The sequence below is a fragment of the Eucalyptus grandis genome, chromosome 11 (assembly GCF_016545825.1).
Source record: "Eucalyptus grandis isolate ANBG69807.140 chromosome 11, ASM1654582v1, whole genome shotgun sequence".
NCBI lineage: Eukaryota > Viridiplantae > Streptophyta > Magnoliopsida > Myrtales > Myrtaceae > Eucalyptus > Eucalyptus grandis.
In genome coordinates this window covers 33,165,277-33,182,975 of record NC_052622.1, presented here as the reverse complement: position 1 = coordinate 33,182,975, position 17,699 = coordinate 33,165,277, and the positions used below count along the sequence as shown (strand labels likewise).

General features: G+C 36.5%; 1 protein-coding gene and 1 long non-coding RNA gene across 2 annotated transcripts; one reads left to right on the top strand and one right to left on the bottom strand.

Annotated features, from left to right (window-relative positions):
* The first annotated feature begins 1,096 nt into the window (after positions 1–1,096).
* On the top strand, positions 1,097–2,474 carry LOC120289492. The gene is made up of 3 exons (XR_005547505.1): positions 1,097–1,173; positions 1,565–1,792; positions 1,918–2,474. It is a non-coding gene; the product is annotated as an uncharacterized LOC120289492 (long non-coding RNA).
* Positions 2,475–3,317: 843 nt separating this feature from the next.
* Positions 3,318–4,887, bottom strand: LOC104426118 (bidirectional sugar transporter SWEET12). Its single transcript, XM_010039070.3, has 6 exons — positions 4,740–4,887; positions 4,601–4,637; positions 4,307–4,523; positions 4,077–4,235; positions 3,846–3,965; positions 3,318–3,740 (listed from the first exon to the last, which is right to left on the bottom strand). Exons 1-6 carry the CDS (start codon positions 4,789–4,791, stop codon positions 3,528–3,530), a joined length of 798 nt encoding a protein of 265 aa, XP_010037372.1. The 5' UTR covers positions 4,792–4,887; the 3' UTR covers positions 3,318–3,527.
* Between the last annotated feature and the right edge of the window lie 12,812 nt (positions 4,888–17,699).

The window sequence follows — 17,699 nt, the reverse complement described above, 5'->3', positions numbered from 1 at the left end:
GGTGCCCGTTGGGAGCACTTCTTATTAGTTGTCATCTGATTTATGTTTTCTACGGTTTCTTGTTAGCTGGAGGTCAATGTCGACCTCAATTACAATGTTCCAGAAGGCAGGAGCACAGCAGAGGTGAGTATCCGCTCCAAACTTTGTTATTTCAACCTTTTTCTGAGTTTAAATTTATATCAATCACTGTATTACGTGAGATCATGGAAATGAAACTAAGCATCTGCGTGTTGGAGAAGGGTCTTGAAATGATGGCTTTCTATGATGCTTTTCAATGAAAATTATGTCATGCCTTCCTCGTGTATTGATTTCTTCTCCTTTCTTTCCTGTTGCTTTCTTTCCTTCATAGAGGAAGGTTTTCGTGGCTAACCAATGTAAATTCATTATGAGATGCAATTTTGAATGTTATCAGAGTGCTATAAATGAAGCTAATGCCCTTTCTTAACATTCTTACAGAAGTGTGTAAAAATAACTATATAGTTTCTGTAGATTTCCTTTTATGATGGCTCTCAATACTTTTTAGGAACATTCATATACTTATGAGCCACTGTGGACTGTTTATCTTGGTGATGCACGAGACACTGTTTGAAATGGAATTGAAAAGTAATATGTAACGGTAATCCGAACTAAATTCGTCAGAAGTTAAGAGTTCCGAGCTTCTGACATATAGTGCTGGCTGATGCAAAATCTGTGAGCCTTGGTATATAAATCAGTAAATTTAAGTACTGCCAGCCAAAAGCAAGAAGCCACAGTTTCCCTATTCATTAGCACATATGCTGTCTCACTTTACGAGCTCCTTTTGACGTAATAGCACGTGATTTGGATGTGACGGATTGAGTCGTCATATAAAGGCTTTTTGATCTCTAAGGAACATGTGGCATGGTGTGTTGCAATGTACGACCGCTCTTGAAGCTTTCTTTTCCTTCTACATTTAAAATACATATGTCCTGACTGTTTCATAGTAGTGTCTTAATTTCAACCAGTACATTATAGCACTGGCACTGATTGTAATAATGTGCTTAATGCCATTAGTCTGGTCAAAAAATTCTCTTTGTATAGGCAGGTGACTTGTGATACTGCCCTTTTGAAAGGAAATGCCGCTTGTACAAAGTTCACAAGGATCAGCACCATGGCATTGTTCTCTGTGAACCAGTCACTGGAAGAACTCATCAGGTAAGGCAATATGATGCTAAAGGATGCAACTACCATGCTGAGAGTCTGATACCTCCTCTTTTCTATTCCACAAGCAGTGAACCTTCCTTAAGTGTTTTTCCTTAATGTAGCCCAGGTCAATTGCATGCATAGATGTACCCACACATACAGGAAGGACATTGCATTTACTGTTAACTTTTTGAGCCATGTGCAGTTTCTTTTCTGCACTTTTGTCTCTCCATAAACCCTGTCCTGCTCATTTTGTAATATACTTTCAGGTCCTGCTTATTATATACCTCTCTGCATTTGGTTAAGTCAGCCTGTTTTTTAAACCTTTTAATTTGTGAGGTTTATTTGATATGTGCTAGTACTTGCAGTACTTTCTTCTCTCAGCCCTGCTCTTTACGTGCAGATATGAGTCCATTTGCAGTTTAGTGGCCATCCAATTGCCAATGGCGTGCTTTACCTTTCTAAACAAAGGACCAATCATTCAGCTGAAAGAATGGTTGCTGATAAAGCTGCCGGTTTGTCATCAGAATCCAGTGTTTTTGATATTGAGCAGAATGATAAGGAAGAAGAGCCTTGCATTGAAGTTAGTACTGACCCTATGTGCACGAATTGTCCGAATTTAGCTCCAAGGGTGAGTGTTCCTCCTTTGTCCCATCTTGGGCACTTGTCTTTACTCATATTCTGCTTGTACGCCCTTGCTTGCGTGTGTACGATAGAGAACCAAAGATTTGATTTTCTGAGTTCTGCAAAATGCAGATATGGTGGGAGTGAGGAGGGATTATGGCTGCACTGCGTGCTATACTGTGGACCCAGATGGGTCTATGAGTGCCCATATCCAGATTGGGCATCATTTAGCTAGCCTGAGACATTCCAAATTTTCATCTCGAGGCTGTTCTCTAAATTTGCTTGAAAAATGTAGCAAATTCACAAATGCAGCTATTTACTTTTCCAAAGAGCCTTGAAAGAATCTGATACAGTGAGAGGCAAATGCAATACTGTAAAAATTGTTTCAACTACCGCAATAGTGTATTCTAATGCCAAGTGCATGCTCATTGGTTGTAGAAAAGAGAGCTTCCTCATAGGTGAAATTGCTAGCGTTAAAGTCCTTCATGTTTGTAGGATGAGAATCAACTGTTGATCCCGCTTGACAGAAGAAACATTTTGCTGTGACTCAATTCTTTTATTGTTAGTCTGATTGAGGAACTACTTACTGTTCACTTCCCTTTAGGGGGAAGCTCCTCTGATCTCTCAGTTGAGTATCAGGGGTATCTATGGTGTGTTGGGAGTACTTTTTAACTATGATTTTGTGTAGTAACTGGGTTGACGGTCTGGTTAAATCTGAGCTAATGGTACGTGCTAATCCTTGGTGAGTTTATTACCCTCTTGAGCAAACTTCTCCCAAATTGGAATCAGAGAGTAAGAACTCAGAATGTCATCTCGGGGCACGCATTGCGTGACCACAATGATATTCCGATGTAGACGCGGAATTACTCGATGAATGTAAAGAGGTCTCCCCAAGTGTCTCGGGTCTTTGCTCATGGTCCAAATTAGCTGGATTTCAAAGGGAAAAAATGTTTAATGAGCAGACAGACCTCATGGCCTAGTAAGGGTCGTTTGATAATGCTTCTATACATGTGAATAATTTCTGATCAGAAATAATTTTTTATTTTTTATTTTGTTCTCGAAAACAATTTCTAAACATTTTAAGCCGTTTGATAATTGTCTAAAATTTCAATTTCCGGAATAGAATTATGTTTAGCACTATTCTCAAAATTTCTACTTTAAATCATTTTCTTTTAAATTTTAAATAATTTTATTACTTTTTTTCTTTTTCTTTTTTCTTTCCTTTCTCCTCTTCTTCTTCAACGGTTGCCGGTCGCCAGCCTTTGGATGACCAGCGACTGGCCAAACGAGGGTCGACAACCTCACCGGAGCGTCGCCGGCTCTCACTGAGGCCGTGCCTCATCGACCGAGCCTCGCCCAGATTTGGCGAGGCCGGGTGAGGCCGATCTCGCGGTGGCCTGGTGAGGTCGAGCCAAACACAAATTTATTTCTGGAAACAAAAGAACAAAAATTGTTACCTTTTGGCAAGTTGCCAAATACACCCTAAGTAGATGATATCAATCAATCAGCAAAGAACGGAGAGCAGCTGAATCTGTTCTTGGAAGAGTAATGCGTTTGATAATCGTGCCATCAGGAGAAACAAGTTGAACATTCACAAACAACACTACCCCCCAAGCTCCCACACGCGCATGGAAACACTCTCTTGCATTTGCATTTTACATGGCAGAAGCAATGAGTATGCCATCTAGGAGCTGCTGGAAAACAAGAAGTCTCGTCGGGCATATGAGTAACTTAGACGCCTGTCAAACTTGAGATGGTGTGGCCACTGGTCCTTTACCAGAAGCTTCAATAAAAATGATGAGGTCATGCCCTTTGCAACTTTGTATATCAGAGTTCAGCTTTCCAACACTGGTATCATTCTTCTCCTCCTCCGTCACAGCTTTATTTCTCTTCCTGTATATGGCATGCAGCGCCATCTGAAGCACTCCAAAGATGACTCCTAGCACGTTTGGACCCTATGTATGCACGTACTCATGTTAGTATTGTTCATTCAGGGGAACGAAGGTAATATTGCCACAGCTCGCCATCTTGATTTTAACAAGTAGATGAACAATGCATACCGCAACATACAAGTCCTTGAGGAATACGCCATATAGGAGCCATGTCACAGCACTGAGCAAGAGGAACAACGATAAAAAGAAGGGCATGAACTCCACGCTCTTGGTGCATATCACCATTTTCTGCACACACATATGTAAACTCACGTACGTACAATTTGTGTGCCACATTAATATGCAAGACATGCGTTCTCATGCAGAAAAAAAGAAAGGAGTCACATAGAAGTAAATTACAATGACGCTTAGCGGAGCAGCAAAGACTGCAACAGAGAGCGCAACGCAAATCCACCCAACAAGTTGGACCCTCGCCGATCCCTCCGTCAAGAAGTGGGACAGAAGAAGAATGGAACAATACCCTCCGAAATTCAGCAACAGCAGCCTCAGTGTCATCATCTGCGCATCCTCTCTCCAACAATTAGAATACATTAGGTGCGTTCTTCGCAAACAACGCTGTAGCTACGTACCCTGGCTTGTTTAGGAGCATACGCAAGGTAGAGAGCGATGTAGATCGTCTCTAAAGCACATCCGACCGAGTTGACCGTGATAAGCAGGAAAGCGCTGGACTCAGACTTGAGGGATGCATAGTACAGCCAAAGCATAGTGCTGAACAGAGAAACCACGTATGGAACTGATTCAAACTCTTCAGTTGACTTCGTCCTGCATATCCTACAGAACGTTGGCCTGCCAAAGAAGAATAAATAAGTCCTAAACCTTATATTTATCAGTGTGCATGGAGTGAGAAAGAGTTAAAAACTTACACTGGGGCCAAAAAGACCACGATGGATATGATATTACCTACGACAACAACAATCCAAAGGTTGACAAACTCGTCAAAACAAAGTCATCGGTTGTTGTTCGATAGTAACTAGAAAAAGTTGGATACCGTGTGCAAAGTACCTAGAACTCCAAAAATAAGCACCCAGGGATTTTCAGTCGTGAAGATGGCCATTTTCCCACTCTCTTCCTCTCAGAAACCGAAGATATTCAAATGGAAGATTTCGAAGCTGAAAACAAATAAGGCTATGTTGTGGAAATCATGCTCACGTTGGCCTTGCAATTTATAGAGGAGATGGGAGGCAAAAGCTATGCTCACGTTGGATACCTAATGATTTATGATCGTGGTTGATTGAAGAGAGAGTTGTCCAAAAATTATAAACCTATTGTATGGTGGCCAATTAAGTCCTAAACTTTTCAATTTACCGAATGTAATCCTAAACCTTTTAGTAATTTTTAAATATAATTTATTAGGTCAATTTAAATTGGAAATTATTGACGTGACAGTCTAGTCAGCACCAAATGTCCTATGTAGAATAGCTGGCAATTGACGTAGACAATCTTAAATGACATGATGCCATTTTGCAATTTTTCTTTTATGAATTCTTTGATTCTTTTTTTTTTAATGTATTATTCATCTTTTTTGTTCGTCGATCATTAGAGTTTGGGCAATAGTTTGTGAAGATCATCGGCCACGGGCAAGGGCAACCTTGGCGTTGGCCACCCCTTGTAAGGGCATTACGGCTTTGTTGGATTTGGCAAGGTTTACCTTAGCTCGTGGTTGGTGGCTTTTGCCTAGATCGCAAGGGCTATGACCCTCACTTGTGACTGGTAGGGGTTAAAGATGAACAATATAATGGGAAAAATAAAAAGCAAAAATATTGTAAAGAAAAGAAAAGAAAGAAAATTTCACATGTTCTTGGTTCGATGCAAAATGACGTCATTTCATATGAGATTGTCCATCTCAACAATTGGCCAGGCATTAATAGAACCGTCATGTCAGCAATTTTAACCTAAGCTGATATAAAGGTCAAAATGTTTAGGACTACATTAGTTAAAATTGGTAAGTTTAGGAATAAATTCATTACTACAAGATAAATTTATGATTCTTTAGATAATTTTCATGTTAATTATGTGGTGCAATAGGTATGAACTTATCACATCATTTAAAGTATCCGTTACATTGATGGCCACAATATCTTTTAATATTGCAAATGGAGATGATGATGTCGCCTAATAATTGCCAGTGACTTGATGTAGTAGGTGAATGCGCGCCCATACGTGACGCCAGCACCTTATCTTTTTAACTTTTTTTTTTGGCCCATGGGCTAGCACCTTATCATGGTATAAAGATTCGGCACTTTCTAGGACTCAAAAGTCACTTATGATCACGTAACCACTCCCGTTGAACTTAAGTTAACATTGCCTAAATGGAATTTAGATAAAAGAATTTTTATGTGCTAATTATACTAAAATTGATTGACGTAATTGATATATCAAATGATGTAATATTATATTTATCCACCGTGTTTCACTTATTTAGATGCATACTTATAATTTGCTTTGCCATTTGGAATATCAATTCTACAAATCACATTCACATGTAGCTTAGCTGTACAAATATCAATTAGATACACCTATAATGATATATTTAATCAATGTGAAAGGAAGTAATTAGGGGACAACATAAGTCACTAATCAACATATGTTTTGTTATATGAGGGCCACAACTTGGCAAAGTGCATGTCAAACACTGTCCTAAGGTAATTTAATCACACACAACCATGTCTTAAAGTAAGTGATGTTTGTATTTTCAATAATTGAGTACAATAACGTACCTTGTTGTCCATGCCTTTAATGGAAAAGTACTAAAAAAGTTTTAAACTTATTGCATTTGTACCAATTCAGTTTTAAACTTTTTTATTGGGCTAATTTAGTTTTAAACATTTTTACATTGATACCAATTCAATTCATCTGACTAATTTAGGCTGAAAATTACTGATGTGCATGTCGGCAAGTTGATGTGGTGTGATCAACATTGATATTGATATTTTAAATAATGTTTTAATAATTTTTTGAATTTATTGAATTTTTTTTTCCATTCCCCCTTTCTCCTCCTTTCCTTTTTCTAGTGGCCATCACTAGCCACCGCTCACAGCCATAGCTGGCACAGTCGCATTTGCATGGCCAGGCAAGGTCTCTCTTGCTAGATCTGGCGAGGTTGACCCTTGCCTAGGCGAGAGCAGCCTTGCCACGCCTCGCTAGGCCTCGCTTGGGTGAGGGCGAGGGCGAGGCGAAGGTCTGGTGAGCCCCGACAAGCCTTGCCTTGGCCATGGTGAGGCCGGTCTCGATCGGGGAGGTTGACCCTTGCCTAGGAATAATATTGATTTTCCTTCTTATTATTGTTGTTTTGTTGCAAGAGATTGATTATATTGATTTCCTATGTAGACATGCCTTAATCTGCATTAATTATATATTGATGTTATATATAAATATGTCTTCATTGACATAGCAATCTTAGATACTTAGAAAGGGTCATACTAAATAGGGTGTAGCCTACATTTCTACTTGAGTGAAAAATTAAAGAAAATAATTAATTTACAACACTTCATACAATCATTTGGCCATTTAGAAAATAATGATTTAGTCAAAATAATTGAGGGGCAAGTGTATTGAAAGCACCAAAACTTGTCACGAAAGTATAACGGAGTTTTAAAACTTTCAAGAAATATAATTGAGTCATAAAATTTGTCAAATTGTTTTAATTAAATCCTTCCGTTAATTGCACATTTTAAAAGTTGTAAAACTTGATTATACTTTTGGAATAAGTTTTAGGACTTCCGGTGCATTTATCCCAATTATTAATCAAGAAGAAGTGAGAAAAAAAAATTTGCGATACTAGCATATTGAGCTTAGTATTTAAGTAAGAAACGCTGAATTTGCTGCAAAGAAAATTTGACTCTAGACATTAGATAAAAGCATAGACATATAGCAGAGAAAATTTCTTCTCACCCTTACCTATACCAAGAAGTTATGTTCCGAAGAGCAATTATACATGACTGTATGTTGGTCATTAGGATATGTCGAATGCATTAGCTTGTGTTAGAATTAAAGAGCCTGGTACATTCTATGAAGGTCTCACGTGGATCGATGCATACTCTAAATGTCGAAGGATAGGGATGAGCCAGGGTTCCCAGCTAGGCCTCCACTTGGCCAATTTGGGCAATCGTGCGGACGTCAAGGGGATAACCTTCGATCCATCCATTCATGGAGTGACGTCTTGCCATCCCCACCCCAACTTTTCATACAACCCTCCGCCAAAAATGGGAGACAGGTCGTTTCGGATCGATCCGCGTCTCCCTTTCTCGCTATGAATGCTTTTGGGTCTTTATATCGTTTCTTTTAGCTAATCAAGGCTTTAATTCAATGGTAATCGTTGCGCCTTATCGGGTAGCACTTTTTTGACCGCGACATCAGCATTAATCTTGTCGCGGATTGCATCCGTTCGGAACACGCGTCTTATGCGAGAACATGGAGTAGTATACTCTAGACATATAAACTCTCCTCCCAGATTCGTTTGATGGTATTTGCGATTAAAGTTTCGTGCACTAAATTGCTGGGAGCTCTCGATGCGAGTAGGCTCGGTTCGAGAGTTGAGTGTGGAATTACAATATGAGATGGCCGCTTGATGGGATAAGAGCTGATAAGAGTAACAATGATCCGACAATTGTGGAATCATTGGTGTCGTTATATATTTTATTATCAATTGGTATATGCTTTGCTTTTGGCTTTAGTTATTTATGTGATCTCTTTCTATAGTGGGAGAAAATTGTTTATAAAGTCTTAAATCCATTACACTTTGGTCAATTTAATTAGGGTTAATACCCTAGAAAACCCCAAACTGGTATACTTGTGACAAATTTACCTCAAACTATTTTTTTTTATCATGAAAAACCCCAAATTGGTACACCTTTGACAAATTTATCCCGATTGACTGTTAAAAACTCTAAACTGGTATATTTATGACAAATTTACCCCAAACTAATTTATTCGACAATAAAAAATCACAAACTGATAAATTTGTGACAAATATACTCTCTCATAAATTTGATTAATACTACAAAAAAATTACAAAAATTGTAAACTGTGACAAACGGAGCTTAAAATCCTAAATTGGTATATTAATTAACTGTCACGTGTCATTTAACTTAATAATTTGATAGTAAAATTTAACGAAAATTAACAGTGGATGAATTTGTCACAAGTGTACTAGTTTGGGGTAAATTTGTGATAGATGTACTAGTCTGGGGTTTTTCATGGTCAAAAAAATAGTTTTGGGTAAATTTGTCACAAGTGTACCAGTTTAGGATTTTTTTTTTTAGGGTATTAACCCATTTAATTATAAACTTTTTCATTTTATCAATTGAGTTTTATAATTTTTTGACAATTTGTTTGTTGAGTTTATTTGATCAATTTTCTTACGTGGCATCGCTAGCACGGAAATGGACAACTTTTGTAAGTTTTTATATATTTCTTTTCATTTTTTTTTTCATTTGCTATTTCTTAAAGTGGACAACTTTTATAACTTTCTGACAATTTGGCTGTTGAATCTATTTTGGCTTTGTGGTCTCGTTGGCTGGGGGCAGTCCTCACCTAGATCTGGCAAGGGCCTTTGCACCCTCGCTTGCAATTGACAAGGTGATGGCCTTGAGTGAAGCCTTCGTGGTGGGCGAGGATTGTTGGTGAGGAAAAAAAAAACCAAGAAAAATAAAAATAAAAAATAAATATTTTATTAAAAATTACAAAAAGTTTACCTTGCCATCATGTAAAATGATTGGTATCTATGTCATCAATAATCTAATTAAAATTGGCAAAATGAACTCAATTGACAAATCGTCAAGAGATTTATCATTCAATTAGCAAAATTCTCAAGGCCTGAAAAATATTAGTAAAATTGAAATATTTACAATTGAATTGATTCATGTGTAATAGGTGTAGGTCTTTTTGAAGAATTTTCCCTTCTATAATGATTCTGCACGTGCTTGTGTGAATGTTCTGATGGGGAAGAGTATCATTGTCCAAATTAATGGAGGTGTCGTCATTGCGGAAAAAAGGTTTTAAATTTTGAAGCAACAGTGGGGGCGAGGTACATCGATTATGGAAGTAACACACTCTGCCACAAATCCATTACAAGGACATCTTTTCCAGAACAACAACACCCTGATGTTATCTACCAGTCAACGCTGGTCAAACATTGCAATTCGTCATCAAATGAAGTTTGGAATTTGGAATCATGTACTCTGCTTGAGTCGAAAACTGTAGCCCCTAACAAAGCACTTCTTTGAAATGAAGGGAAAATGATAAGAAAGGGAAACTATGCCTCTTGACATTCATATTTGATTGTAGGGTTAATATCCTGAAAATCCAAAAACTGGTACACTTGTGACAAATTTACCCCAAACTATTTTTTTGACCACAAAAAACCCAAAATTAGTATACCTTTGACAAATTTATCCCAAACTGGTACACTTGTGAAAAATTTACCATTTGTTAGTTTTCGTTAAATTTTATTATCAAATTATTAAGTTAAATGACACGTGACAATTAACCGGTATACCAATTTAGGATTTTACGCTCTGTTTGTCACAATTTACAATTTTTGTGATTTTTTTTGTGGTATTAATCCAATTTAGCATAGGGTATATTTGTCACAAATTTACCATTTTAAGGTTTTTTGCAGTCGAATAAATTAGTTTGTGGTAAATTTGTCATAAATGTACCAGTTTAGGGTTTTTTTTTATAGTCAGTCAGGATAAATTTGTCACAAGTATACTAGTTTGAGGTTTTTTATGGTAAAAAAAATAGTTTGGGGTAAATTTGTCACAAGTGTACCAGTTTGGGGTTTTTTAGGGTATTAACCCTCGATTGTAATAGGGAAAGTCGAAAGTTTAAGTCCCATCCGACATGAAACATCTCCTTTAGCAAAAGAGATTTGCAGTATGGAAATAAGTGCTTAGACGTGGGGACATGGCGTGCGTAAATGGGCTGCCATTACTGTTTGCTAACTGTTAGGATAAGTGAAAAGATTGGGTTACCGTACCGTTAGATTCCAAATCCAAATGGCGGGTTCTCCTCCACAAATTTTTTTTCAAGGAAACGTGTTAACTTTTTTAACTGGTTTCTTTTAAAAAATTAAAATTGGAAAAACACGCTTCAAAATTCCATGAGATTCCTTCATATGAGAAAAGAAAAAATAACATAAGAAAACACATAATTTTAGAATTAATTGAATATCAAAATAGAGATACTCACAAGTGGAATAATATATGCAAAAAATAAATAGTTAATGTCATTAGAGAGATCAATTTAAGTTTTTTGTCAAACATGGAGAAAACACAAGAAATATTAGTTTTGAGACTTATAACGAAATCAATGTGCTTTCAAATGGCTTCTCATATATATATACATTTTGCTCAAATCAAATTACTCTAAAAGGACTCTCTAGTTGCTAGAATTACAATTGGTGATATCAGTAATGTATTAAACGAAGAAAAACAAGAAAAGACCTAAATATGTATAATGAATTAGTAAACGAAAAATTTGTTCATTTGAGTCTCATAAATGAAGATGTGCAAGGACTAAAGAAATTACAAGATCAATCTTAGGATTTCATGAGTCAAGAACAAAGTTCAAAAGGAATAATTCAATAACACACCATGTGACGCCAAACCCTATGTCAATTCTTATGAATTAGAAGTTAATTTTGTAGCAAAGTAATTTTCTTCAAAACAAAACAATAATAAGTAAAGTGATGATTTCTTCTTTAATTACAGATTATATTTTGAGAATACCACTGGCAAAGAATACCTCTGGCAACTTAATCCAATTTTTAAGTGAGTGAAAATCATTTAAATTCTCTTTAGCGCTTAGTAGAGTTCAAAGCGATTGTGGTGATGATTGATATGAGGGTGGTGGAGATGGGGATTAGGAAACCATGACCTGTAATTTATCATTCTCACCAAGGGTGTTAACAAAAGGATCTCCCTTAGCCCCTTATAAAGATCTAGCCGTTTCTCCATTATACAAGCCCATTCTTAAGTGAGCAAAAAAGAATTGATACCCCACTTGAACTTCCAAATGAAACACCATCTAGCCAAGAACGATAGAAGATGGTTAATCCTTCTATTTCCATGTTCCAAGATATAAATTCCCCCCTCTTGCTTGAGAAGACTCTAGGCTTTCTTTTCCTACCACTAAAGAATTTATTGATCCATAATGGAGATATCGTCATGTTCCAAAGATTCCTACTCCAACTGATGTGGACGAACATTGAAGGCAAAAAGGAATTCCTGTTGTTGAAGTTGTTTTAAATTGGCAATCAGAGATTCTTTTGGTACATAACAATGCTTTTAAAACAATTGATTTTAGAATTTTTTTTTTTTTGGTAGAAATTGATTTTAGAATTGTTGATATACATCAAGATCTTAAAAATATGATGAATCCACCAAAAAAATGCTTTCAAATTTCCATAAAAGACTTCATGCCTTGGAATCAGGACAACATTTGGGATATCATCATATTGAAAGCTCAAAGGATGAGATAGAGAAGCTCAAAAGATAGATCCAACTATTAAGAAAGGAAAATTCAAGCCTTTTGATCAAATTTTTACTTTGCTCAGAACTCAATATTCTTTTCACCACCATAAAACACCTTAGTTTTTGCTGCCCTTATAGAAACTTCTACCGGATTAGATAGAATTGATGTGATAGAAATGAGAAATCGCCTCCAAAAAATGGACAGGCTAAGGAAGGAAAAGGGAAAAGAGAAGATTCTTGAGGAATCCTCCAAATTTGCCAAGAAAGATTCGGACCATATGATGTTATCTAAGCTGTTAGAATCATTCCTAAGGGATCTGAGCAATCAAGAGGAAAAACAGCCTAATTTTGATAACTTGTTAGATCGCACTTAACCTCCCCTAGAACCAATCCTTTCAATCAATTCAAACTTAGACTTGGAACTAGACCCAATATCCCTTTCATCTTCTTCCTCTTTTTCAATCCTTGCTGTCGAGTCATTCCCCCATTGTACTAGCCACATCTTCAATATTTATGGCTGATCCACCAAAATAGGAAATGGAATCAAAACCTTCCGAACATGAGGTTATTCAACCAAATAACCCATCGGATTCCCATTTCTTCTTCTAAAAAGTTCTTTGCCATTGATGACATAGAAAGATTTGAAGAATTCCACTCCTAGCTAAATAGTCGAACTCTTACTGTTCAACGCAAATATGAGATCCTTTTTTGAATTCATCACAAGGTTTATTGATTGTCTCAAATGTTGGTGGCAATCGATTTCAAAGGTAGACCAAGTGCAATTTTTGCTTTTGGCAGATTTTGCCCAAGCTATTGGATTTGTCTACCTCTTTTTCATTGGTAAACTCGTTGACTTACTTGAGCTTAAAAGAAGGGAATATTTTGAAAGAAAATATTGTTCACTCTAAAGAAGACATCTCAATTGACATTATCAAGAAATGCTTAAACTTTTCTATGGCTTTGGAACTGATGCAAACTTGAGGCAAGTTTTCTTGGCCTCTATTCCCATAGAACTCTCACAGCAAGTTAAGAGATCCTTTCTCAACAAACAAATGAAAATTGTGGATATTCCCTTTGGAGAAATCCAACAAGAAATTCATCTTTGTCTTGATGATTAATGTCTCAGACGCCAAATGATGAAAAACTATATTAGAGACGATTGAGAACTCGATAGGGCCTGTTCCCACTGGCTCTTAAGATCAATGTGATGGTTCTTGCGGAAAATACTTCGGAAAAAAGAAGCATTTCAAAAAATACAAAGTAGGAAGATCCAAGCATGCATCTAAGCATTTTCGAGGAAATGAAAAATGGCAATTTTTACCAAGATGGAAGAATTGTTTAGATAACAAGAAATCAACTTGATGCTTCATTTACAATAAGAAAGGTCACTTCACCAAAAATGCTCTCAGGCAAAAGAGGTCACAATCATTTAATACATCATATTGAATTCGATTGGTGTCTCTCTTGAGAATAATGGTATTGAATCATTGTTTTCCATTGATAAAGATTAATCTAAAAAAACTCTTTGTATCATGCCTTGTTATCAAACTTCTAATAAAACTAATTTTGATTTAGACTCTGAATATCTTTTTCATCTATCCCTAACATCCGTGGATCTAGACCCGATTATATATTCTAGCCAAGTTCATTATCCTCATTTTCCTATGAAAATTTTCACTTCAAAGTTTGTTAAACCAATCTCAGTCATTACCCCTATGAATACTGATGCTATTTCTTTAATTTTGGATACCAAAGTTCTTTTTGAAGAATACTAGACTTCTTGTGTTTGGTACTTCAATTCTACTTCAGAAGATACTTTTTTCTACAAATGTGCATACTATTCTAGTAACTATTTAGTTATTTTCCTAATGCTCTATAACTACTAAAGCCATTGGATCTAACATTCCCAACATAGATTTGATCATTGGGTGGAACATCATGATTCAAATCTCTCAATTTCGAATTATTCCTAGACAAGGGCTTAAGTGTAAAGATAATTTTCTGAATTTGTCAATATCCAAATGTTTTTTTTTTTTTTTTGCATTCATATGAGTTTACTAGATCCATTCATGTAAATTAGAATCATGTCCAGAATCTCATTCGAACTTCTCTAAAAAATGCCCCCAGCTTTTGTGGAAAAATCTAGAGTTTTTTGTTCATCTCCTGTCAAAAAAATGAAGATATAAATTCTACAAAGGCGAGTCACACTAGAAATGAATCTAGAACATCTTATTTTTGTTCAAAAGGAAATCTAGAACATCTTAAACTCTCAATGGGCTTGTGAAGTCTTTTATGTCAATAAGAAAATAGAGCAGAATAGGGGAAACATGCAATTGGTCATAAACTACCCTTAACCTTTTTCTCCAAAATGATAAATTTTCTTTGCCTTTTTGAAATTTTCTTTTTGCTGGATTAACCAAAGCTCACATTTATTCTAAATTTGACCTCAAAGTCAGATTTTGGCAACTGTGCATTTATCTTGAAGACATACCTAAGATGGGGTTTTGTATTTTAAACTAACATTTTCAATGGAAAGTTCTCCCTTTTGGTTTCAAAGTAGTCCTTTCTTTGTTTCAAAAGGCTATGTGTTGCATCTTTGAGCAAATTATGTCTAATGTAGCGGTTTACATTGATGACATATTACTTTACGGTCCTGATGAAGAATCTCACTGCCTTCTCTTCAAATAGTTTGCAGAAATTATAAAGAAATATGGAATCATGCTCTCTCAAAGAAAGATGAATATTGTTAAGACGGGAATTAAATTTCTAGGCATGTGCCTTAATTAAGGTACATACCATCTAGTGCCATACATTGCTAAGGAATTATTGAAATTTCTTGAAGAATATTTCTTGACAAAGCAAGTTCAGTAATTTTTTGGGATAATCATAGAGACTTTATTCAAAATATTGCAAAACTATTAATTCCATTGCAACTGATATTGAAAAAAAAAAAAAAAAATCCTCCACCTTGGGGAAAAACTCAAATTAGGTCAGTTGCCTCAGGTATGCTATCCTACAGTAGGCGAACCTCAGGTTTTTTTTTTCTCCCTACATTTGTTTTGTTTTATATTTGTTGAAAAAGCAAGTAAGACTTCATGCTAACACTGTTGGAAATTAATCCAGAGAAAGCACACTGTTTGTTGCAATCAGAACATGAAAGTAAAGAAGATGATAACAACTTTATAATTTCATTCCCTTTACAAATCTTGGAGAAGAAGAAAATAAGATATAACATAAAATTGGAGGTAAGGTTCGGATAACCGAATCTCCTTAAGGCGATTAGTTCCTGCCAAAGGTGCCCCACAGATTTACGAACTATGCTTCCCAAGATACAACACCTCGAACCTGTTTGGATTAGCACTATGCAAACAGGACTCTATTGAACCGTTCAATTGAACCAGCACACTTAGGAAAAACATAAGAGTAGAAAATGACATCAAAGCTCTTTTTGGAATCGAATCGGAAAAACCAAAAAACCCCTATGAAGCTCTATGCTCATATCTATTTATAGAGCTTTTTAGTTCATGTATTAAAGAGATACATGAATTAAATAGACGCGTGTATCTACGGGATTCATGAATAAAGAGATATGTGAATCATGTATCCAAAGATACGTAAATTCAAGAGATTCATGAACTCAATAAATACATGAACTAAACGATACATGAATCTAGGAAATTCATGAATTCAATAGATACGTGAACATAAAAGTATAGGAAATTCATGAATCCAAAAAAAGATACGTGAACAGAAAAAACGTATATTAATTTATTGGCTTCTGTTGATCCATTAACCATAATTATAACCATAATTACAACAATCTCCTATATTAATAGATCAACAAAACATTTTTGACTCGAAGGAATCTGAGCATACCTGTTGAAATAAACCGCATCAAGATAGGTAGCTTTCGCTTTGAACATTCTGTAGTGAAAGCTTATTGGACTTACTTAACTAGTCGATGGACTAAGCCTTGAATCGACAGTTGTTTGTGTAAGTCTAGACAATAAACCTCACACAGAGTATTTCCAATTCAAGATTGGTTCTTGGTTGTGTTCGTTTTTTCGGCCCTGAACCTCTCGGGATTCATTCGTGCTTTAGAAAATCTAGCCTTTAAAGATTTTCATAGAGTCGGCCAGCTCCACACATGTCACGCCCCGATCCTCGGGGACGCGCCCATCCTTCAATTTGGTCGATTATTAAAGTGCGATATCCCAGGACTAATTATCGCCGACCCTTTCTTTTTATTACGCATGCGGAAGTAGTTATAAATCCCTAGACAATAAAACAATGGGATAGAAAAGCAGGCCATATTTTTCATATTGAAATTCACAACCACACTTTTATTAATAGCATAACTTATAGTATATTTACAATACTATTTACAGCATAAAAGTCTCACACCTATCTACACTAAGACAGGGTTCACAAAAGGGATGGGATCTCAATCCATATCTGGGTTGTACTCAAGATCCCTCTCTGCATCATCTTCTACTTCAAAATACTTTCTCCCCTTTAGGTTCTTCCTCCTCAGCTTTTCCTCAGGGTCCTGAAATGGTTATTCAATAACCAATGAGACCACGTCTCAGCGAGTCTAATGCGGGAGCATCCAACGTAGCTCCATGGACCCCATCACGCATCAGAGTCCTACCCCCTAAGACTCGATTAGTAAACTAATACGCCATACGGTTGCCTAAGCACAACACAAGTCAAAGGACTTACCTTGGCCTCAGTTCCAACCTGCAATTCAAGGTTAAACACAGATATTCAAACAATTCACGACATCCGATCAAGCACTGGTCAATCGACTAAGTCGATTACATGTCAGTCAAACCCTCTCTAGGTCATTCCCACTCATACCACGATTTCCCAGTGGTGTACTCATTCACCAAATCACGTGTTTCTCGGGCATCGTTTTTGCCAATGACATATCGATCACCGACACCGTGCGTTCTTTAAGGCGTCATTTTCACCAGTGATATCCTCAATCACCGAACCACGTGTCCTTTCTAGGGCGCCGTTTTCGCCAAGGTGACATCGGCAATAGACAACATCGTGAGTTCTTTAAGGCGTCGTTTTCACCAGTGATATTTCCTTAATCACCGAACCACGTTTGTCTATAAGTCATTCACGTGCGTTCTTTAAGGCGCCGTTTTTGCCAGTGATGCTTCCAATCACCGAACCACGTATATTCAATAATATCGTACCTGATTGGTCTCAGCCAATAACATTCTCAATTAGCTCTCACCATTCCCTCTACTATATAGCCCATCAACGTAACTGGCGCTATATACCCATACTCGGCCATCTACCAACCAAATATTCAATAACAAACAATTAAGGACAAATCCTCAAAGTTCACAATTAATTTAATTCCACACAACGTAGAGCTCAAATAAATAAATGGGCTGCACCACGACAATCAGCACGAAATTCGGGTCACCAGCCATCCCGGTTGAATTTCCAGAAAAATAATTAATTAAATAAT

Coding starts and splice junctions, on each gene's coding strand:
- LOC104426118 (XM_010039070.3), bottom strand. CDS start 4,791: ATGGCCATCTTCACGACTGAAAATCCCTGGGTGCTTATTTTTGGAGTT. Junction 4,638..4,739: donor GCTTATTTTTGGAGTTCTAG/GTACTTTGCACA, acceptor TTGTTGTCGTAG/GTAATATCATATCCATCGTG. Junction 4,524..4,600: donor GTGGTCTTTTTGGCCCCAGT/GTAAGTTTTTAA, acceptor CTTCTTTGGCAG/GCCAACGTTCTGTAGGATAT.